The sequence below is a fragment of the Carassius gibelio genome, chromosome B18 (assembly GCF_023724105.1).
Source record: "Carassius gibelio isolate Cgi1373 ecotype wild population from Czech Republic chromosome B18, carGib1.2-hapl.c, whole genome shotgun sequence".
In the NCBI taxonomy this organism is placed as follows: Eukaryota; Metazoa; Chordata; class Actinopteri; order Cypriniformes; family Cyprinidae; genus Carassius; species Carassius gibelio.
The window spans coordinates 8,930,491-8,953,900 of record NC_068413.1 but is presented as its reverse complement, the minus strand read 5'-3'; the positions used below and the strand labels follow the sequence as shown (position 1 = coordinate 8,953,900).

Genomic DNA, 23,410 nt, shown 5'->3' with positions numbered 1-23,410 from the left:
CAAAGAGGCGGAACTGAATAAAAGGAACGTATTTTGTACCGAACACATTTCGAAAAAGTACGCGTTCTCCCGTTGCCGTGGCAGCAGCGACTTCAGGAAGAACGTTCGGGCGATTAATGATGGATGCTCGAGAGACAGGTAATGAATTGTTTTAAAATAATAATACACTTTTGAACTGAAAGCAATCCAATGTATTTTATATGCCACAAATCCAAGCGTCCTGGAGTCTTTAAAGCTCCAGTGGGCCAGCCATGCACTTGCACCTAGCTCACGGAAATCTGCCAGACTAGTTTCAGAATTGGGATGAGATCTGTAACTTGTATTTTCAGGAAATGTAAGTTTTTGTAACGTTATTTAAACTTCTCTATTTGAACTTTCTATGCAACCCAAAAGATCTGCTGGGTGGCAGTGAGAACATAGTTGAAATGCAGAATTTGGAAGAAGAGGACTTTGCTGTTTCAAAGTAAGTTCTATAACGTTAGTTAGTTTTCTTGAGTGAAAATGCGTGTATGTTTATCGAAATTAAAATGTTTCTTCTTTTATCCATAATACTTTGCCTCTTCAGATCATCAGATGCTTATGCAGAGTTTGACATGGTTATTGGGAACATCGAGGATATTATAATGGGTATTTGTATATATTATTCTATTAAGTCGTTGACCTTTTATGACAACAACGGTTCATCTTTAATATAATCTTTTAGTATTAATTTATAATAAATGTGAATATCACATAATCTGTCAAGAACATGTCCTAATTACTTTTGGTGGAAATTGTATTTAATATTGTTGTTTTAATTTAATTTATGCAAAATGGAATTTATATTTCTTTTAGTCCCTTGTGGGTTAGGATGAAATGAGACATGTATTCATGAAATTCACTAATCCAAATTATAACACGTACAATTTTGTCCACAGAGGATGAATTCCAACATCTTCAGCAGTCTTTCATGGAGAAATATTACCTTGAGTTTGAGGAGTCTGAGGAGAACAAGCTCAGCTATACACCTATTTTTAATGAATATGTATGTGGAACTTTGCGTTTTGTTTTATCACTGTTTTTTTTTTTTGTTACCCTTGTAGAGATGGAAGTACTGTATTTAAATGTCATTAATTCAATTTTACTATTTCAGATTGAAGTCCTAGAAAAACATCTGGAACAGCAGTTGGTAGAGCGAATTCCTGGATTCCACATGGATGCCTTCACCCATTCACTTAAGTATGCCTGAAGAATTCATCTCTTTTTCTGGGTTCGAGCATAGTGTTCAAGCTTGACCGTATTTCTTTTACACTGGCGCTATCATATGTAATGTGTATATATATATAGAAAATGATAAAAAATAAACAATATACAGTCCATAGCAATCTAGTGATGAAGTCAGTATAAAATCGGGATTTCCAGTCTTTTAGATGCTTCAAACCCTCAAAAATTATAATCCTCTTATAAGGAGCCACTTCATAAAATTTAAAAGCAGCTATCAATTTTCATTTATGAATACTCTATTTATACTGTGAAAAATAAAAATTATAAAAAATATGTAAAATATTTAGTTTTTTTTTCCTACTACTATAGTATTATTCTATTTTTATGCATAAAATAATCATTTTAAAAAATCCTGGTCTAAAATGTATTTTGGTATTACACATAATTTACCAGTAGGTGGAGGTATTTACATAAGACAGTATGCATAGACCATTGGAACATTATTCCATGATTGTGACCTAAACTACTTTTCTGACTGTTTATTCTTTTTCTTTTTTTAATTAGACAGCACAAAGATGAAGTCTCGGGTGACATACTTGACATGCTGCTCACTTTCACTGACTTTATGGCCTTTAAAGAGATGTTCATTGATTACAGAGCAGTAAGTAAAAATCTGTTCTTTTCTTTATACTACTTAATATAGATTTCATAATTTTTACTTGGAACATGTTACAGTTCAGAGAAAAGCTGTTCTGCCCACATGGAAAGAAATTCTTGTCTATAATAAAATAACTTATATATAGACACATAATCACGTACTACGCTAAAACTTTGGCCTACTTTTCTTCTATCAAAGCTATAAACCTGCCATGACTGTAACAGATACTTATTTGCTGCCTTCTTTTTGTAGGAAAAGGAGGGCAGAGGATTGGACCTTAGTACTGGTCTGGTGGTGAAATCTGTAAATTCTGACCTCTAGCATGGCCTCAATAGGCATTTCATGTAAATGAACTTAGTCAGTCAACACATATGATTATTCCCATTTAAAAATATTAATATTTATTGAAAATTCCTTTCTGACACATCCCAAAACAACAGCCACGGTTAAACTTGACAGAAGGGGATTGGTGTTTAATTTAGGTTAATGTTTAAACGTAACATTAGGGTTATCTGTCAGCTTATCCGGTATGACTCCTCTAACACTATTCATCCGTCACCAAATCCACTCGGTCTGATCAGCCTTTCTTATCTTGTCGGCCTACAGCACAGCAAAACACTATTGCAGCAAACTGATGTAGAAAGCTGCATCTCAAAGCTGCCATTTTATTGCAAGTATACCCAAATAATTCCTTTCACTTGACAATCATTAAGGGCTTTACAATACAAAAGTATTCTACAACGTGCCTGACATGACAACAAATCTAAAAGACCCTTTTTCCATTTAAAAGACTTCCAAGTCTTTAAGTAAAATATTACATAATTAAAAAGTGTTCATATAGTTACCAGAAGCAATGTAAATAATCGGTTTTCATGCTTTTAATGTGATGCTGAGTATGTTTTGGATGTCTCTCATATCCTCTGCGTGACAATGAGAAGGAAAGACTCAAAACAATACTTAGTTTTGTTGATGTATATAAATTTCAACCTCTTACTCCCTTGTTTGCTTAGAGAAAATGTGTTCTTACTAGATGAATGTTGTGTTATCATGAACATTTGTTTATTATTTGTATATGTATGTGTATGTATATATATATATATATATATATATATATATATATATATATATATATATATTATACATTTGAGCCTCTGTATGAAAGAAATAAATACAATGGTTTTTCATTATATTTTATCAAAGCAGTTCTATGCTCAAAACAATTACATTCTTAAGCATAACTTTACAATAATGCAAGAACCTCACCACTTAAATACATAGTTTCTCAAGTAATTTACTGTAATCTTAGAAAAAAGTAGTGGACAAAAACACCTGCAAATTAAGAAAACATCTTCATCAATTTGACAACACAAGTACTGCAAACGCTCACGGCACAAATAAAGAAATGCAATGCAAATGAGTCAACTTTTTGTTTATTTTAACATCCTGATCATAGGATTTAAGTGCTCTCTCTCGCTCTATATATATATATATATACATATATTAGCCTAAATAAGGATGAAATAAACAATTGCTGTAACTGTGAAAGGTTATGTAAGCTGGCTAATTTACTTCTACAACTTCCCTTACAAAAAAATCCATAACCTATGGTTTTACTATTAAAGTTAAAGAATTCATTGATAAAGCATAGAAATGGTTACTAGAGTTAAACTATGGTAGCCATGCACAAATTAACCATGGATTTACTACACTAACCATAGTTTGGACCAAGGTATTTGTATAACAGTTGTAAAAAAAAAAAAAAAAAAAACCTTGGTCCATTTTTACTTTGTTGAGGTAATTTTATTGTGATCTATGATACTTGTACATTTCTTTGTGTTGTGAGCATTTGCAGCACATACTGTCAAACTGATGTATTCTTAGTATGCTGGTGCTTTTTCTATTTGCATGAGTTTGCATGTGCAGCGCATCGAGCTCTTCAAGCCACTGTAAACATGCAATAAAAGCAGTAATATTGCAAAATGTTACTGCAATTTAAAAAAGTGTTTCTAGGCACTGATTGCCTAGTGGACAGTGTGCCTACATGCTGCACCCAAGTCAACCTTGTCGGACCTTTCCCGATCCCATCCCAGCATTTTTTTTAAATATAAAATCTTTTGGAATATTATAAATTCATTTACTGTCACTTTTGATCAATTCAATGCGTCTTTGCTGAGTAACATAATTTGCTTCAATCTTTTAAAAAAAATCTTACTGACCCCACGTCTGATGCACATAAGCATACACACAATGTTCATGTTGTTAACCAGCAAGCAACTTTGTTGGGCACCATTATACAGAAGGGTTGTTGGACGTTCCTGAAGAGGATTTTCAGCAGTGCCAAAACATCTGAGTAATATCTCAAGTCTAAGTCTCCTCACATAGTGACAGAGAATGTTAATCAGAGGATGGTCTACACAGGCACTGTACTCGCCGCTGCATTTTGCCCTTCACCCCTCCAGTCCAAATAGGCTAAGTAGCTGCTAGCTCCGTATAACAGAGTCACCACAATGGCAAAGAACTGAAAGAAAAGAAAAAAGATAAAAATTACCAAAAATGTATACAGACCTTACATATAGCACTCATGTTTAAGAAGTATGGAGTATGTGTGTGTTTATATACAATAAACATTAATGGGGTTCAGTGCTGTTTTGGATTCCAATGATATCATTGTATATGGAAAAAACTGTTGAAACAGTCTTCAGAATAAAGAAAGTCATACAAATTTGTATTTATGCGTTACTGTCCCTTTAAGAACTTAAGAAAGTAATCCTTAATACAAGTTAAATAAGAGATAAATGATTTCAGGGCATAAAACTGTTTTACAGGAAAGTATATAAACAGCCATTGAGAAGATATGTAGATTTAAAGATGTTGTAAAAACTTCTGTTGACCTTTACAAATGGAGGAGGTATAAACTGTGATTACACTCCTCCACTGAAAGCATTACAGGTTAGTCATGTGCTTGCCACACAATGTCATGTGGACTCTGGCCGATGTGGTTTTTAAAGCCCTATAAAACACACATAGCACTCTACAACCCTGCTTTTGAACTTATCTGACAGTTTCACACTGTAACCATCTACTAAAAGCCCTTTTTTTATCTACAGAATTGTATTAAGTATTTTAGTAAGTGATGAATAACACTTTAACCAGACAACTGAAGGTAAATGCTTCATATAGATGTTTCTGGCTTAAAACATATTTATTATATATTATTTTTATTTTTAAGAAAGCCCTATCTACACTAACATTACAAATTTGGACCCAGTAAAATTTCTTCATGTTTTTGAAAGATTTCTTTAAATATTTGTAAGGCAGTAACAGAGTGTTGCTAACATCTGAATCACCTGATCTGGGTGGGCAGTGACACCATGCTGTTTTCAGCTTGTTTCACAGATAAGCCTGACTTTACTTTAGAAATGAGGTCGGATGGACACACCTCGTTCAGCTCATAGCATTTGTGAATGTGTGTGTAGAGTGTGTTCAAGACGTGTTTTCACTTACTGCAGAAGCTCCCAGATGACCATGCCAGATATCCGTATGGGCTGGGACAGATGCTGCATCAGCCAAAAAGGCAGTTACGTATAGAACAGATGCGACCACATAGAACACCATGAGCTACAAGGAGGAAAGGAAGACAGGGTTGCAAACCTGATTTAACTGACAAAGTCACAAATAAGAGGAGTAAGTGTCTCACCACTAAAGGCCAGGGCACTGAGGGTAGACTCTGATAAAACCTCAACAACAGCACAACAAACAGGGCAATGCTCAGGAGCCACAGCGTCACGCTGACAATCATCACCCAAACATAAGCAGAATTTGAAGTGAAGATGGTGCTGGCGATCAGCGACCACACCAGTAATCCAACAAACTAGACAGAAGATGCAGATGATTATTTAAACATCAATGACAAAATATAGCTAAAATTCTGTTATCATTTGCTCAACCTCATGTCGTTTTAAATCTGTACGACTTTATTCCTCTCTTTTACATAACCTGAAAGAAGATGATATGAAAGGACCCACAGTGTTGGACCCCACTGATTTTCTTTGCATGGACAAAAAACACATTTTCCAAAATATATTTTTTGTGCCACAGAAAGAAAAGTTATACAAATTTGGAAGGATTTCTTTTTGGATAAATTAATCCTTAAATTCAAGAAAATCCTTATATATAATTAATTAGTTATATTTTTTGTGTATTATCACTGAGGCTTTTCTTAACGTCAGGGTGTCATAATTAATTTAGATGATAGTTGAGCTTGTGCAATTACATACATGCTCTGAAACACATGAGGTTTAAAATGAAAGGTGACATTAGTGTGAATCATCCTGGTAGTCCTAACCTACCAAAGACATTTAACATGCAAAACTGTCAACAACTCATGTTATTTTTAGCACCATGTAGCACCAGTACTGATGTATGTCCTGCAAAAAAAATTTGAAGTTACCAAATCATTTTTTTTTTAATATACACAAACAGATGATAACACTGGCATCCTTTGTACAATGAATAACAAAAGTTCATGATTTCAGGCTGTGTGTCTTGACACAATACTTGCTAAAACGGATACATATCAGGCCAAATTTTCACTAAAATGCAATATTACATTGATATTTACTGACTTGACAATGATTACATAATTTATTTGTATTGAGGGAAGTGTTTTATTATGGATATTGACCCAATGACCAGTGAGATATGAATAAAATAAACATCATAAAACTAATGTTTGCTGTAGAGTGTAATCAGTAATTTATATTATGGGTGAGTAAGTTATTTTTCTGTACACTTTGTTCTGATTATTGCCTGTTCATACCTGAATAAGTTGATATTTTGAACAGAATGTAGTTTTTGTTCCTAAATAAAACAAACATAGGCTTGTGGTTTACCTACATTTTCTTCTATTTTGGCTCAGTGTAGGTGCACACTTTATGCATGGTATGAGCGCTACATCTACCTCTATGCAAACCCTGTACAAGCATGCAACCTTGTGCATAACATCCTTGTTGCATGAAAAATAATAACCACAATTAATAGTACATGCCAAACCTGGTTAGTTTCATTTTATCAACCAATACCTATAGTCTGTTTTTTTTCTTAAATACTGGATATCTGCATTTTCTTTTTTCTTTTTTGAAGAAACTCAAAATAAAGGTGGGTGTGAAAGAATTATGAAAGGAGATATAAATCATTTTCATCAAGCTACAAAATATAAAACACTTCTGGATAAATATACAACATATGCCAAAGCATGGAAAGTGCAATATAGTTTTTTCAACTCACAATCTCAGCTATAAGTAGGATACCAGGAATACTTCTGATGAAGTCCATGTCTGCCATTAGTATGCTTCCATAACTTCCGTGAGGTTCACTGGATCTGGTCTGAGTGTTGACCTTCCCAGGAAAATCTGCCATTTCTTCTCAGTATAATGTTGATTACATAAAAATGTCACTTTGAAAAAAAAAAAAGGGGAAATAATATAGCACAGTGGAGATGCACCAGAACAGGTAATGCAGGAGCGGTCACAAAAGTTTCTGTTTCTCTTTCACACCCTCCCTCTCTTTTTATCTCTCTCTCTCGTTCTCTCTTACACACGCTACACCTTTGCACAACTATAATGTATTTACAGTGAGATAATGTTAGGCGGATACAGTGTATCTAAGTAATAAATAACTTCAGTAAGAATAATAAAGTGACAACCCTCTACCTTCCTCTTGTAAAAAAAAAAAAACCTTACCAGCAAGACATGGGAAACCAATAGAAGTCAAAATTGCATTTACTTTTATTTTTATTTATTTATTTACATCGCACTCCTTCTTTTGAATCACTCACATTATAAAAAAAAATATAATAATTATTTAATATAAAATAAAGATTCATTCATCAACGTCTTACATCTTCACTTACCTTCACAACAGTCATCTTTGTACTGTAGTTGTTGCCCACTTGTCTAAAGTGACCAGAAATAGATCTTTCGTGTCATGTATTTTTCCTAGTTGTTTCGGTACTTTACTCTCCATGAGGTGGAAACGGCCTTTGATCTTTACGTCGGCTGTTCACCTACTGGAAAAAAAAGCATTGTTGTCAGAAGTGGGATTCGAACCCACGCCTCCAGAGGAGACTGCGACCTGAACGCAGCGCCTTAGACCGCTCGGCCATCCTGACACATAGAACTCACTGTGATGTTTTGCCCTCTAGTGGTGTGAATGCACAGCACTTTTCTCATTTTAACAGACAAAAACAGCAATGCATACAATACATATGATATAATGCAACACATGATATCATTATATGATATAATTTTTTATATCATCTGAGACATATAGCAGGGCCATTTCTAGAACAAAAAATGGAAAACACATTGTGGGTAGTGTTGCACGGTGCACCGATACTATGTACGTTTAAACGAGCAAAAGGACAATAGGTAACACTTTACAATAAGGCCACATTTGTTAACATTAAAGCAGATTAACATTAATTGACAATGTGCAACAGCTAATTGTTGCAGTAGTTAATATTCTTTGTTAATGTTGATTAATAAAAATACAACTATTGTTGTATACTGTTAATGTTAGCTCCATTGAATACTATTAGAATCTGTTAAGTGTGTGGCATGCAGGGTGTTTAATGTTTAACATTGAAACATTGACACACCCTGCATGCCAAAGTGCATACGATTCACCTTAAATATTATTAAAAATGACTAATATAATATAGAATTTAGGATGGATACTACGCACATTGGGACACATGCACAGTTCAGAATGTAGCACAGCTGCGGTGTTTAGTTACGGCAGCGTTAGCGGTGCTCTCTAGTGACGAGTGTGTGTTTTCATTCAGCACTTCTTCACTCTTTCTTCTCATCTGTGCTCATTTAAATTAAATCTTTGCCTTATTAAAGTTTAGTAATCATATGAGGCTGTATTGCCATTTTTCCATAAATACATTTTAGAATTTAATAAGTTAGTAGTAGGCTACTGTGCAAGGCTGTTTAGGACATTGTATTTGCACTCATGTTCCTAAATAGATTTACACTTCTCACACATCTATTTTTAGTCGCAAATGTGAGTGAAATGTTGGCACTGTTGAGCCCTGTATAGCAATCAAATAAAACGAGTATTAACAAAAACCATTGTTGCAGCATTGGTAAAGAAACTGCACCTGAAATGGCATTTAGATTATTTACACAGACTGATGATGCATGAGCAATTTACTCTGCAGTTACAACTGAATAGCTATGAGTTTATTGTTTTAACAATACTTTATATGTGAAACTAAAACCACCAGTAGAGAGCGGTAAGTCACTTTCTTAGATAGTTCTCCCAAAAATGAAAACTTGCTGTTCATTTCCTCACCTCAGGGCATCCTATATCTGATCTTTTTCTTCAGTAGAACAGTTAATAAGATTTTTAGGTGAAACCGGGGTCCTTGGCGATTTATAAAAGGCAGGTCAGCTTCCGACACAAAATTAATTAAAGTCAGATGATGCGATTTCAATTTAATTTCCTTTTTCTCTGGAATGTAACAAGCTCTTGGTGCATAAAGAACATCTGTAAAGTTGCAAAGTCTAAAGTCTCGAATCCAAAGAGATATTCTTTATCAAAGTTAAACTCTGCCAGGCCCCCCAAAACGGCTCATGTGGGAAGATTTGCATAATGCCGCCCAAATGTTCACACAAAGTAAGGCGCTGTGGTTTCAGTAACCACAGTTAGTGTTGAAAAAGCCATGTCAGGAAGATGCTGTGTGTATCTAGAAGAAAGCAAAACCAAAAGCACTTTATCTGGCCTTCTGAAAGTAGATGCATTTAGGAATCTTTAAGATTACTTACAGAACAGCAAAGCGTTTTATGGAGGACCGTTTCGTAAACCTAGGAGAGGAGGTTATTCTGGTTTTGCAACGACAATCTGGTGCTGCTTAATCATCTATTGCATTTGTTTTGTTATTAGTTTAAGTGTTTCCTATTTAATGTTTAAATGCCGAGTTTTGCGCATCGTGTGTGTGTGTGTGTGTGCGTGAGAGCGAGAGCGAGAGAGAGAGAGAGAGATAGGGTCACACAGTGGAGTCAGCTGTCTTAACCGTCCGTGGCTTTTGTACTGCAAACACAGTAGGGCTGGGATAAATTATTATTTTTTAAACGATTAATCTAGCGATTATTTTTTCGATGCATCGATTAATCTAACGATTAATTTTTTCAGGCCGATTCGATTTCGATTGACTACTAACAATTTATACATGTTGATTTACATATCTGAATGAAAAAAAACATGAATTCCTTAACATTGCAATGTATGTTTATTGCTCTTAAAATGACAAAATAAAAGACTGACTAAGAATGCATTACTTTGCACTTGTATGGAGATAGCATTCAATAAAACCTTGAAGCCTTGAAAACACATAGCTTACTGAAACAAGCTTACTGAACACATAGGGCCTAGTTTACAGAAAAAAAAGTTCTTCTTTCAGATGAAAATAACAACAACTTGATGTCTAGCATTCAATAAAAAGGTCACCCAAAATACTTGTTTAGAGCAATTGAAAGAATACAGTAACCAGTGTAAACTTGAGGGCTTTAAGCTAATACAGAGAGGGCTTTTCCAAAAAAAATAAAAAAATAAAAATAAAAAATAAATTTTACCGTGGGAGCCAACAGCCTGTCATGGAGAAAAAAAAAATCTCTGAATGCTCCACGTGAAACTTTGGCGTTCCGCCCTTTTTCTATTGTGTCTAATGATTTTGGTTAATATGCACGAAAGAGAGAGAGAGCGAGAGAGAGAGAGAGAGAGAGAGAGACAGCGCTCGTGTAGTTTGAAGACTGTGAGTGCGCGAGCGCGCGTGAAACTTTGGTGTTTCGCCCTTATTCTATCGTGTTTAATGATTTTGATTAATATGCACAAAGGAGAGAGAGAGCAAGAAGCGCTCATGTTGTTTGAAGACTGTGAGTGTGCGCGCACAGCCGGGGCTCTCTCTAGTACGCACCCTGTCAGTCATTCTATTCTACATCACTCATCGATCAAATAAGGCTTTGACAGCCGCCAAAAAAATGCAGAAAAACCCCTATATTGGTTATATAACATTGGACAGAATGATGATCCGGCCATCGCGTATATTCAGCGCACATAAGGTAAACGTTTTGCAAATGTTTTTTAGAGAAATAAAAACAGGTCGACGAATCGATGCGCATATTTTGCGTCAAAGTATTTTTTGCGCGTTGTCCCAGCTTTAAAACACAGACAAGTTGTAGAAAACAATGCGTTTGAGAGAGGCGGGGCATAGAAGACCTACAATAATGTACAGTATTTTAAAAATAATGTGTTTTTTGAACATTAAAGCATGTCAGCATATTATGTTACACCGAATAATTATCTTTAAAAAAAAAAGCATCATATGACCCCTTTAAAGGTACAGGTTGTAGAACCTGCCACTAGAGGGCACACTACCAAAACAATAACAACCTCGTGGTTTCAGGTAACGCCTGTTTCACACATACTCCGTCTGCAGTGCGTATGCAGTCCGTGTGCGTTACGTATGTGGTGCAAAAGCAGCGCGGACTCATTGTGCTTTCACACAGGACGCGTTTGCAGTCCACTACTGATCCACAGCTGTTTAAGCTACAAAACATGTTCATTATTTTATATTTCAAATCATATAAAATAATAATAATAATAATCATCATTTTCAGCATTTTGACTTATCACAGAACAGTAACAATCTTTCATAATCATAATCAGACATTAGTTTAACCTCATATTAGTTTAACCTCATATACAACATATTATTCATGCATTTGACTTCTAGGTTTGTATAATAAACTGCTCAAGCAAGAGGCAACACATTTAAACACAACAATTAGCCTACTTTTCTTGTTAGGTTATCGCAAATATTTAAAATTAAAACACCACTGACAGAAACAGTCGACTCTTGTGCCTTTTGCATTTAAATCTTTATTACAAGCACGGGTTTTAATGAACTTTGTTTTTCTGCTTCCATAAAAGTGCATATATTATGTTGCCTTGTTCATCTAAAAGTGCTCCTAGCCAAAACCCCATGTGTTGCGTGTGAAACACAGTAGGCTTTAATTAGTATACATTTATTGTGAAATTACTGCATTTACACATCAATCCATGTTCATTTTTACCGCAAACAATGCGCTGTCACTTTAATTCATGCGTGCAGCACAGCAAAAATAGACTCCATAAGTAAACGATCGCTGCACTGCTGCAGACGCACGGCTCCTGGAACGCACTGAGGGACCGCAACCGGATGCAGTGTGAATGCTGAAATCCGTTAACATGGGTGCTAGGGCTGTGCGATTAATCGAAATTGAATCGAAATCGTGATTTGAGACGTTGCGCTTTGCTAATCGCAAAAGCCTGCGGTGTGTACGCGGTATTACTGTTCCAGAGCATATGCATGACTGTCAGCCTTTAGTGACAGTCTTACTAACCAATAGAGTAAGAGCACCTCCGTTCTCCCCAATCAGCTCTTCTCTGCAACCCCAGAAAGCAGGAGAGAGACAGATTAAGGATTAAGTCGTCAACTTTTCAAGGTCAGGTCAATAGTTAGGCAAATTAAAACTAAAGAAAAACGTTATGTAACTTAGCTGGTTCTGTCAACAGACACTGGACTTCCTACTTGTCATGTGGTTTCTAAATCAGTAAAGGCGGTCACAAAGGGTAACTAACGTCATTGACAGGCGACTGCACTGCCCCGTGTCACTGTTTAGAATGGGAATTTTCTTATAATTTACAAGTAGTTGGAAACAGAGATATTGTTAGTAATCAGCTGGACAAATTATATAACACTAGCCTAGTGGTTTTTGGATATTTTACTGCAAATATCTTACAAATAGTACCTTTAATACCAGTGGCTCCTGACTAGGCCCATCTATCCAGTCTTACAAAATGAAACGATTGGTCTGTGAATGAAAGTGAACATTATTTACAATATTACCTGTAATCAAAAGCCTCAGGTAAACCCGAAGTAACTGACACTAAAAGATGCAACAACAAAAAAACCTGTTATCATGTTAACTTACCCTCGTGCTGTTCCAAACCTGTATGAGTTTCTTCTGTTGATCACAAATTGAGCCTTTCTGAAGAATATTGGTAACAAAACCGTTTACTGTAAACATTTACTCCCACTGTATTGATTTGAAAAAAAAAAATGATTTAAATGACTGGATGGCTAAATTTCGCTGATGCTGGGCTGTGAAATTATTTCCAAGCAAAATGGAGCATCAAGGCTGAAACCAAATATCTGGTAACTTAACCATATCTTGAACATTTGAACGTTATAAAATAAATAGAACGGTGAAGGAAAAGATAGGATTCTAGCACGGAATTAATCATTTTGAATTATTTGCAAAGAATATTTTAAATATGCACAAGTTCAGTCTTATTTGTATCTTTAATATTTCGAAAACGCAAAACGTTTCATGCCACATTCAGTATGGATCACGTAACGTAAATTTGATCATATTTTCAGTTCAAAAACGCCATATTTGAGGAAAACATCTAACGCTAACAGTTAACTTAACAGGTTTTTTTTAACCTTTACTCGCTGACTGTCGGTCGATATATGTTAGTCGATTATCAAATATTAAATGTTTAGCTAAGTGACTTCCATCACGCTAAAGACGTCAAAAACTATAGACGCTTTACAAATGCCCCCCCCCCCCAATAAAAATAAACATAAAAATAAATAAATAAAAACTCCCAAAACTGGGGCTGTTCGATTACGAAATATTTAGAATATCGAGTCCGAGTTCGATTCCTGGTTCTGGGTTTTCACTGTTATTTTCGAATCTTTTTCAAATCTTTTTTATTTAGATTGAAGGAAACTAATCTCACCATGATGACTAAATTGTACTTTTGTCTGCCGACTCTCGATTCCCAACGCCTCGGAATCCCATATTTGAGGGGAAAAGTAAAGTAGTTTGCTACTCGCTGGATATTACTGTTGGTCGATGAACGTTTCTGTCATAAAAGGTTGTCAAATATTAAATGTGTGGCAATTTTCATCTTACCTCAGCAACGATGTTAACCACTGACGCTATAACAGTTACTGGAATTCGCGCGCTCTCCTTCTGATCTATCCAATAGTAAACCCCGCCTACTTTGATCTGATTGGCCATCGATATCATTTTGACACTGATAAGCGTGAGGTAGCTGGAGCTAGTTGTGCCATGTCGTTGTTTTAACCGTTGCAGTAGATGTTTATCGGAAGGCTAGACACAGCGAAAACCATCCAGTTGGAGCAGAGCTACTGACACCTTTTTTTTACGCCCCTGGCCTATGTTTGCTGATGTCTTCCTCTCCCTTTACTCCCTTTTATTTTAAGTCATATAGAAGATGCAATAATCAAAATTATGTAATTAATAACTCATTATTACTCATTATTTGGAAGGACTAACCCTTCTAAACCAGTGAGACCTCCATTTATCTTCGGAACACAGAAAAACATACAAGTGGTATGTTTTTAATGTGTATGACAAAATCTCTTTGATGATAAATCAATGAGAAAGTAATGTGAAATTCAGCAAAATCTGTGCATGTGTCTCTCCCCCATCACAATATATTCTTTCTATTTAATAATCTTACTCAAACAGCAGTAGTATCAGATGCTAAAGGTCTTAGTGAAATATTCCTGGCAATACTTCTGATTATTTTGTTTTATTCTGGGCAGATTGGTAAGAAATGTTTCGGGTTGTTAAAATAAATATGGAAGTGGACTCCTGACTTGTTGGACCATGTTATTTTGATTGGTCCCCTATCAAATCTCTTTGTGAGGTCTAAACTTTATAGCCTCAGCATTGAAATCGATGAAGAAAGTGGAATGACGGTTACATTAAAAGCAGATGTAACATTCACTTTAGATGTGTTATTGTTGTCAATTACTATTTTTATGCTTTATGCAAGGAACAGAATTTGAATACTTTGACAACATAATCAGCAAATTCAGCAACCACAAACTATTAAATTTTACACTTCATCAGCACTTTATTTTATTCCTTCCTAAACTTTTGCAGAAGAGACACTGGTATGTTTCTTACTTTTATGACAAAATTTCTTTGATAAATCAATGCGAAAGCAATGTGAAATTCAACAAATTCTGTGCTCGTTTCTGTGCGTGGTCATTTTGTCCTGAAAACTACCTATTCCAGGCAGCATTCCTCACACACATGCACAAATAATTTTTTTCTATATGTAGGTGTGGTGGTGTTGATTCTCACCATATAAGCAAGACAGACACCCTTTTGTGTGCCTGCATGGTCAAAAAGAACTGTAGTAATGTCACAGCATGGTGAGAATCCATTGGTGGAGAGATCATTGTTCTTCCAGACAATACTGCAGACACATGACTTTATTTTGGGAAAGAGAATTCTAATGATCAATGTGGCTCCCAGTTGTTAAAAGTTGAATGCTGTCATATCATCAGTGAGGGAGCTTAATGGAATTTAATTAACTCCACAAACAGTGGGGAAATTCCTCACAAAATTATGTCAGACGTTTTAGTTGTTTTTGCAATCTGACCTCTTGACCTCCAGCTGACACGTCAGGCATTTCACACCAATGATTTACACTTTATCATTATAGGTCATATATGTTAAACTGCTATATTGTGCAAGTTAATGAATGCTCCACACTCAATTGTTCAGAGAAAGTTTGGGAAAGAAAGTCTCTGAAAACATTTTATGACTCATGCATAAAATTTCATTTTTGTATTGCAGGAAAAAGTGCATCCTCACTAACCTAGAACATGTATTTTTATTTTTTTTTATTTTTTGTCTTTTCTCCCTTTGCTTAAATAGGATACTTACAGAAATATTAAAAATAGAAAGTAACTGACTTTGAGTCAGGGAAATAAAGGTGGAGTTAATCTGATATACTATGGAAGTGTTACCCAAACATCAGAACTTCTCTTTTTAACAAAGGGCCCCTGTATGTGACCCTGGTCCTTACGGAAAAGAGACCAATTTTCCAGCAATGACGTGTTTGCAGAGACTACGCTGGTTATAGTAAATCTTGAAGATTTTTTCCACAGAGGCGGAGCTGCAAACACACATACTGGACAGTACACACTTAGCACCTCTTCGACTGCTTGAGGACCTTGTATGTGTGTGATGTCTGAGGTCATAAAGGAAACGGAGAGGATGTGTGAGTCAGGGTGTGTCTTGTCCAGAAAGAAGGGCAGTCAATGATAGAGATGGTGGGGCATCAATGGGCGTGGATGGGTTTTCTTTATAAAATGGATCCTAAAAGCAAAGGTTTTACAGGGAAGACTGCTGTCTTGGACTGAACTACGGAGATTTACAGAAAACATCAAGAAAAGGATTGTACAAAAGCTCACCCGATTACTTACAACAAGTGTCAAACTAAATCCATCAATGGCCAGCCATAATGGTAAGAAAGTCAGTTTAACATATTTGTTTTCAGAAATATTGCTTAAAGAAAGAACTAAGTTTTTTAATATGATAGCAATAACACAGTATGCAGTTTAGCAAAAACACAATCTCACATTAAATACAAGATGCATTTGTTTACTACTAAATGACTGTAAATATTTTTTTGAAAAGGTATTTTGAAGTTGTTGAAAAACTGTTTGTGTTACTCAAATGTATTACATAAAGCAGTCTGGTGGGCAAGAATTTTGCAAGAGGGCTGGCAAGACTTTTCCATTTCCATTCTATTAATAGAACAGTAGGTCAAAAAAAATAATCTGTTCACCAAACCACTTATGATTCAATAATGTGGTCTTTCTACCATGGATCAAAATACATTAAGCCTTTCAATTGAATCATAATCTTACTCAAACAACAGCCTATTGCTAAAGTAATACTTCTGATGGTTTTAATTCATGCTGGGCAGGTGTTGAAATGAACATGACACACTAAATTAACTATTTTAAATCTTTGAACATACACTAAGCTGTGGGTATAGATACCTCAGATCTGACTGCCCAAAATCTAACTCCTCCAAAATCCAAATCCTCAATCTAACTTTTGGCAGCTATAACATTGACTCCTCCAGACTGCAAATCAGGCCAAAAGTTGTTAAGTGTGTTCCAACTTTTAGGGTGGTCTTAGACTTTTGGACTCCACTGTATGTTTGACGATAATATAAGCAAATATAATACAATTCAGTTCAGCGGATCACAAATATTTCACCAAAAAGACAAAACACTGAAAAATCTTTTCATATGAATCATTTACTTTTAGTGTTACCGTCATGCCACTTTTTTCATTGCTTTTCAAGCTCAGGTTCTAAAGCCCAGACCTCACAAGAGATCTAATACCGGACCAAATAAAATAAGCAACAAGTCAGCCTGCTTCCATATTTATTTAAACAATGCATTTTGTAATGAAACACACTTTTCGAGTGTAAAATTACAAACTGGTCAGCAAGGATGGAAAATTGGCAACCATGTCATTAATCTATTCCATGATTAACATGAATTTAGCCACCAAAATAACTTGCACGCAACATTTCGTAACAAAGCATTTAAAGACATGTTATAGGTCAAGGGAACTAGGCTTAATAAACTAATAGATATTTGGATTATAATTGCTTGTATGTTTAAACTGTTCATTAATTTCTTTTGTGCTCAGCCCTACTGAGTGGTATAGATCTGCAGTGCTATGAGAATAACCATGCTCACCGCACTGAGGAAATGGATATGGAGCGACTGCTGGTGCGTAGAGGTCAGCCATTCTCCATAGTACTGCAGTGTCCTGACCAAATCCCACGGATCCCGGACCACCAGCTCAACTTCATACTTCACCTGGGTGAGTAAACTTGATGGAGACAGTTACAGATTAAACAGGGAGGAAGATAAACAGATGGCCTACAAGTTATTAGCTTGAAGAAGTTATTAGATTGGAGTTTGGTTTAGTGATCAAGCTGAAAGAGGAAATAACTCAAACACAAAGATAAAAAGATGCACATAACAACAACATAAGACACCACTAGGAAATATATATTTATATTATGTAAAGTCACATTTATCTGCTAATATCTGTGCATGTTTTTGTGTTACAGGTAAGAATAATGAGGTGGTCTTGAAGGTGTCAGATTCAAAGCAGGATCATGGGAAATGGTGGTTCAGTCAGCGTAATGCTCAGGGTGAGGTGATGCTGACTCTCCACAGCCCTGCTGATGCTCCCGTTGGTCTGTACAGCATGACTGTAGTTCTGCTCTCAGCTGATGGGCAGATCCTGGAGCAAACCAAGTCTCAGACCTTCTACCTGCTTTTCAATCCTTGGTGCAAAAGTGTGTATTTAAAGCCATCGTTCATCCAAAAAAATTTAATTCATGACTAAAATTGGGTGGATCCTATTTGGTTGTCCCTGATTTTATTGTTCATCACAAAATTCTGACAATTGTATTTCTTTCCTGAAGATGACTCTGTGTACCTTCCCAATGAGGAACTGCTGCAGGAGTACATTTTAAATGAAAATGGGATCTTGTACCAGGGCTCATGGGATGATATCACCACTGTGCCGTGGAACTTTGGACAGGTAACTACATTCCCAAATTCTCAAGATCCAAATTTATACAGCCCCAATCTGTTTAAACAGTTTTGTGGTAAGTGCCCTCTCTGAGAAAGCATCATGGCCTGAGATGACTGACACACAATCAGGATTTATGGGTGATGTTGCATAGTGGTGGAATTCAGATGAGGCAGGGTGTGGATTGTGACACATCAGTGGCAGGAGAACCGCAGAGAGCTTGTCTGCTGGGTAATCACTCCCTGTCTGATGTTAGACATTTCAGCAACAATGTCTGTCTCACAAACAATTGACTGTCCCATTTCAGGAGAAATTGATCCTCCAAATTAAGCGGGAGAGCTGAAAGTGCTAAACTACAAGTCAGGCCCAAAGGACAGCATTTTATGTCAATTTGCACAATAATTACTCACAAAAAAAAAAAAAAGTGCTATGTACAGTCTATGGTTTTGACGGATGTATTGTTTTTCCTTTTCAAGTTCTGTTCTGTGCACAACATTTTGTTTGTTTTTAGTTCAATGATTTTAACTGTGCCTAAAGAAACCTCTATACCCTTCAGTAGGCCTTCATTTCATACCAATGCAAACAAACCAAGATATTCATATACTTTGGATTCTATTTTTTAAACAGTTTGAAAAAGATTTGGTGGATATTTGCTTTGAAGTGCTGGACAATTCACCCGCAGCCTTGAAAAATTCAGAGATGGACATTGCTAACAGAGGAAGCCCTGTATACGTTAGCAGGACTATTACTGCCATGGTAAGGCATCTGTCAACATGGTCATTCATTGTCTCCAACTGTGTTATTATATTCATATTTGCTCAATCATAAATTACTTTTTCACTAAGTAATCTGTAAAAAGTGTTTTACATTGTATATATGCTATTTATGTTTATGTATGTTCTACATAAACACAATTCTGCATTAACAGGTGAATGCTAATGATGATCGCGGAGTGGTATCTGGTCGCTGGGACGGAGAGTACAGTGATGGGGTGGCACCCACACGGTGGACTGGCAGTGTGCCCATCCTGAGGCGCTGGAGTGAGGGTGGAGGACAGAGAGTGCGCTATGGGCAGTGCTGGGTGTTCACAGGGGTGGCCTGCACAGGTAAGAAAGATTTAGAAAATATGAAGTGTTTCTAAATTCAAAAATGCACACTACTGTTATTATTCCTGTTGGTTATTCACGTGATCTGCAACATGCCTTTTCAACAGTCCTCCGCTGTCTTGGCATTCCAACCAGATGCATCACAAATTACTCATCTGCTCATGACACTGATTCAAGCATTACTGTCGATTATCTTTTCAATGATCAACTTGAAAGTGTGTCTGAAGGCAGGAAGGACTCCGTTTGGTAAGTTATGATATAAGCTCTAAATCCATCCAATTTGTTTTCGTAAGGAATTTTAAGAAAACCATCTGAGACAAAATTGAACTCCATTAAGTTTCCTGAGTTATTAAAGAACAACTACATTTTCTTCTGTAGTACCTGATCTGATCTTCATCCTCTGTTTTCAGGAACTACCACTGTTGGGTTGAGTCCTGGATGAAACGTGATGACCTCCCAGAAGGTTACGATGGATGGCAGGTGCTAGACCCTACTCCTCTAGAAAGGAGTGATGGTAAAGTCTTACTCTTTGAAGTATAAAAACAAGAACATGCAGAGAACTACTTCTCCTATTTCCCATTACATACAAGTGGAATATTAGCTAGCTTCCCTTCTTCTTAACATATTCTTACAGGAGTATTCTGCTGTGGGCCTTGTCCAGTCCATGCAGTCAAGGAAGGAGAAGTGGGGATGAAGTATGACACCCCATTTGTGTTTTCTGAGGTGAATGCTGATCTGATTGTCTGGATTGTTCATCCAGATGGAGAACGGATTCAGGTGTCCCAAAACAGTAAAGTTATTGGGCGGAACATTAGCACTAAGAGTGTGTATGGAGACTTCAGAGAGGACATTACTGCTAACTACAAACATCCTGAAGGTAAAAACAAGCAACCTGTTGAATGTTCTCAGTTGTTTTGAATTTTTTGAACCACTTTATTATTAACTATTTTTGATCTTTGACATTCTGTTGTTAAATGAAGTGAATTGTCTGTCTCCTGTTCTACCTGAAACATAGTAAATGCTACTTCTATATTTTTAAATGATATTATACATTTTACATTTACATATTATAATAATTGTTTAGAAAATAAGAGACCTTTGTGACACTAACCTAAAAAGGAAAGACCTACCACAGTGTATTGTTTACAATAAGGCATGTTTACAGTAAATCAAGAAATTTAGTATGATACATTTTGATTTTGTGTTTTTGAATTCAATTAATATTAGTCCATGCCGACTGATTCTGAAACTGTGACGTTCTGTTATTAATCACATTCAAATGCTTTGTCCCACCACAGGATCAATGAAGGAGCGAGAGGTTTATAAAAAGGCAGGCAGGCAAGTGGGCCAAAAGAACGAAGGCCCAGGACAGCTCGAGCTTTTCATCAAGCATGCCCCAGCTATCCACGGGACAGACTTTGATGTGATCATAGAGGTGTATAATGCTGGTAGAGAGGACACAGTTGCACAGCTCACAGTCACATCGAACGCAATAACCTACAATAGTATCCACCGCGGAGAGTGCCAGAGAAAGACAACCTCTCTCACAGTGCAAGCGCACAAAGGTAAGACTAGGAAACTGAATTATTTCGCATAAATTGGCAACTGCAAAGGCTGTTTTATAATAAGTTAAAAAATATCTTTGCCTCAATTTATAGCTCATAAAGAAGTATTGCGACTTCAGTATGACCATTATGGGGCCTGTGTGTCTGAACATCACATGATAAGAGTCACAGCCCTCCTCCAACCCACTCATCAAGACAAAATCATCCTACAAGAAATCAACATCCCTTTGAAAATGCCAGCTCTTCATATCAAGGTGATGAATTGTTCCATTAATACTAGCACTTTGTCATTGGCTTTGGTCTTTTATCAATGACTGAAATTGGTTCTACATTTCAGATTACTGGAAAAGCCATTGTATCAGGTAAACTGACAGCGAACATCTCCTTCACCAATCCCTTGCCTGTTAGTCTACAAGGAGGTGTGTTTACCGTGGAGGGAGCAGGACTAACAGAGGCGAAAGAAATAAAAACACAGTATGTGCTAGTTTTTGAAACCATGCAGAGTATGTACTATAGACATTAAATTAATTGTTCACCTGAAAATAGACAATTCAGAAAATGAACTCACCCTCAGGCCATCCAAAATGTAGATGAGTATGTTTTTTCATTTGGAACTGATTTGAGAAATTTAGAACTACATCAGTCGTTAACCCCTAGATCCTCTGCAGTGAATGGGTGCCATCAAAATAAGATTTGATAAAATCATCACAATAATCAACAAATAATCCACACGACTCCAGTCCATCAGGTGACATCTTGTGAAGTGAAATGCTGCGTGTTTATAACAAACCCATCCATCATTAAGTTGTTTTAACTTTTAACTTTAAACCATTGATTCTTGCCAAAATACCAGTTCATAATCGTTAATAACAATTCCTCCAGTGGAAAAAGTCCATCCCCTGTTGTCTTCTTGGATCAAAATCCAAATCCAAAACTGTTTTGGACTGGTTTTGCAACAGTTTGAAGTTAAAAACATCTTAAAAGCTTTTCACTTCATAAAAACTGGACTGGTTAGAGTCATGTTAATAACTTAGTGATGTTTTTATCAGCTGTTTGAACTCATTCTTGATGGCACCCATTCACTGCAGGGGATCCGCTGGTGAGCAAGTGGTGAAAATTTCTCAAAATATGTTTCAGTTAAGAAACAAACTCTACTACATCTCGGATAGCCTGAGTGTGAGCAAATTTTAATTTATGGGTTACTATCTCAATGTACACATTCAAGTTTTGGTTGACTGTTAAGATCTGTATGTCTCTTTTTCTCTAGTGGTAAGATTGAACCTGGTCAGGCTGTGAAAGTTAAATTCTCCTTCAAGCCCACCCGTGCTGGCCTGAGGAAACTGCTTGTCGACTTTGACTCAGACAGACTGAGAGATGTAAAAGGAGAAGCCACTGTTATTGTTCGGACAAAAATGCAAAATAGGAACGCTGTCCCAGAAATCTAGACAAGCATGTAAATTCAGAGAACTATACATTTAGTGTGTTGTAAATGATACAGTTAATGCTATGTACTTGACTTGAAGACAGCTGTTTTGCTTGTTACTTATTTTGTTTGTGATTTGTTTATATAAAGAGTATGCAACAATTCCTTTATGATTACATTATGACGTGTTTGCATATGTTTGCATTTTAGGCAGATTTGAAAGCTGTTTTTCCACATATAAAATGCCCAGCCATGTGAATACACCATAGCTTGCCTTTTATTATATAAATATAAAAAAAGTTGTATCTATTAACAATTTTGAAATCAGTGTTTGATGATACTTTCAGTATAATGCTGTTGATATAAATGTTTTGATAAAAATATGCATGCAAATATGACAGCAGGATATATTTTTTTTTTCTGTATTTCTCCATTTAGTTGTTTATCAATTAATTTCCTATAAACAGCAACAGGAAATGTCAGAGAACATATATTTCAGGTTTAGCTAGATATAACGTATGCTTGCATACTTGACCTTGCATTTGAACCTTTTAACAAATGGAACTGGAGACTAGAAAGAAAGGTAACTTATTAGAAAACAAGTATGGCTAAAAAGAAACCTTAACCAGCGAACAGGTGACATTTATTACAGGTAGGCCTACATGAAATGTAAACAGTAGTGCCATTACTGCAAGTACTGTGATGTGAATGATCAAATAGCTTAAAACTCATTATCTATTTTCTACTTATGCTTGTCCCTAATGGAATTTTGGGTCTAAACAATATGTTGATCGCCACCAGCTGTGAGGAAGTGCTTATTGTTACTTTGATAAACAAATACACAAAATGGAAAGTACTGTGTTTAACATTGTTTCATTTTTATGGTAAATTTTTGTCTTGCTTTTGTAATTTGCAAAATTCTAGACTTCCATCACACTTCATCA

The 23,410-nt window shown here is 36.0% G+C and overlaps 3 protein-coding genes and 1 non-coding gene across 4 annotated transcripts; 2 read left to right on the top strand and 2 right to left on the bottom strand.

Moving 5' to 3' along the window:
- The first annotated feature begins 3 nt into the window (after positions 1–3).
- LOC127977140 (ADP-ribosylation factor-like protein 2-binding protein) lies at positions 4–4,589 on the top strand. The gene is made up of 7 exons (XM_052581843.1): positions 4–138; positions 394–463; positions 566–627; positions 918–1,024; positions 1,133–1,218; positions 1,768–1,864; positions 2,114–4,589. Exons 1-7 carry the CDS (start codon positions 117–119, stop codon positions 2,180–2,182), a joined length of 513 nt encoding a protein of 170 aa, XP_052437803.1. The 5' UTR covers positions 4–116; the 3' UTR covers positions 2,183–4,589.
- Positions 3,038–13,813, bottom strand: LOC127977139 (plasmolipin). Its single transcript, XM_052581841.1, has 6 exons — positions 13,715–13,813; positions 7,773–7,928; positions 7,148–7,316; positions 5,559–5,732; positions 5,366–5,479; positions 3,038–4,379 (listed from the first exon to the last, which is right to left on the bottom strand). Exons 3-6 carry the CDS (start codon positions 7,277–7,279, stop codon positions 4,272–4,274), a joined length of 528 nt encoding a protein of 175 aa, XP_052437801.1. The 5' UTR covers positions 7,280–7,316; positions 7,773–7,928; positions 13,715–13,813; the 3' UTR covers positions 3,038–4,271.
- trnal-cag (transfer RNA leucine (anticodon CAG)) lies at positions 7,948–8,030 on the bottom strand. The gene has a single exon. It is a non-coding gene; the product is annotated as a tRNA-Leu (tRNA).
- A 2,136-nt stretch (positions 13,814–15,949) lies between the features above and the next one.
- On the top strand, positions 15,950–23,319 carry LOC127977104 (protein-glutamine gamma-glutamyltransferase 2-like). The gene is made up of 13 exons (XM_052581784.1): positions 15,950–16,267; positions 17,473–17,649; positions 17,903–18,133; positions 18,263–18,381; positions 19,000–19,128; positions 19,301–19,478; positions 19,586–19,724; positions 19,889–19,992; positions 20,113–20,355; positions 20,777–21,043; positions 21,137–21,297; positions 21,381–21,517; positions 22,311–23,319. The coding sequence occupies exons 1-13, from the start codon at positions 16,252–16,254 to the stop codon at positions 22,486–22,488; spliced, it is 2,079 nt and encodes a 692-aa protein (XP_052437744.1). The 5' UTR covers positions 15,950–16,251; the 3' UTR covers positions 22,489–23,319.
- Positions 23,320–23,410: the final 91 nt, after the last annotated feature.

What these genes read in the sequence shown, in the direction of transcription:
- LOC127977140 (XM_052581843.1), top strand. Translation starts at nt 117, where the DNA reads ATGATGGATGCTCGAGAGACAG. An exon ending in GCCTTCACCCATTCACTTAA is followed by an intron (nt 1,219 to 1,767) that starts GTATGCCTGAAG and finishes TTTTTTAATTAG; the next exon opens with ACAGCACAAAGATGAAGTCT. An exon ending in TGTTCATTGATTACAGAGCA is followed by an intron (nt 1,865 to 2,113) that starts GTAAGTAAAAAT and finishes TTCTTTTTGTAG; the next exon opens with GAAAAGGAGGGCAGAGGATT.
- LOC127977139 (XM_052581841.1), bottom strand. Translation starts at nt 7,279, where the DNA reads ATGGCAGATTTTCCTGGGAAGGTCAACACTCAGACCAGATCCAGTGAA. An exon ending in TCCTACTTATAGCTGAGATT is followed by an intron (nt 5,733 to 7,147) that starts GTGAGTTGAAAA and finishes TCTTCTGTCTAG; the next exon opens with TTTGTTGGATTACTGGTGTG. An exon ending in GTCATCTGGGAGCTTCTGCA is followed by an intron (nt 4,380 to 5,365) that starts GTAAGTGAAAAC and finishes CTTTTCTTTCAG; the next exon opens with TTCTTTGCCATTGTGGTGAC.
- LOC127977104 (XM_052581784.1), top strand. An exon ending in TGCCGTGGAACTTTGGACAG is followed by an intron (nt 18,382 to 18,999) that starts GTAACTACATTC and finishes TTTTTTAAACAG; the next exon opens with TTTGAAAAAGATTTGGTGGA. An exon ending in GCAGGACTATTACTGCCATG is followed by an intron (nt 19,129 to 19,300) that starts GTAAGGCATCTG and finishes CTGCATTAACAG; the next exon opens with GTGAATGCTAATGATGATCG.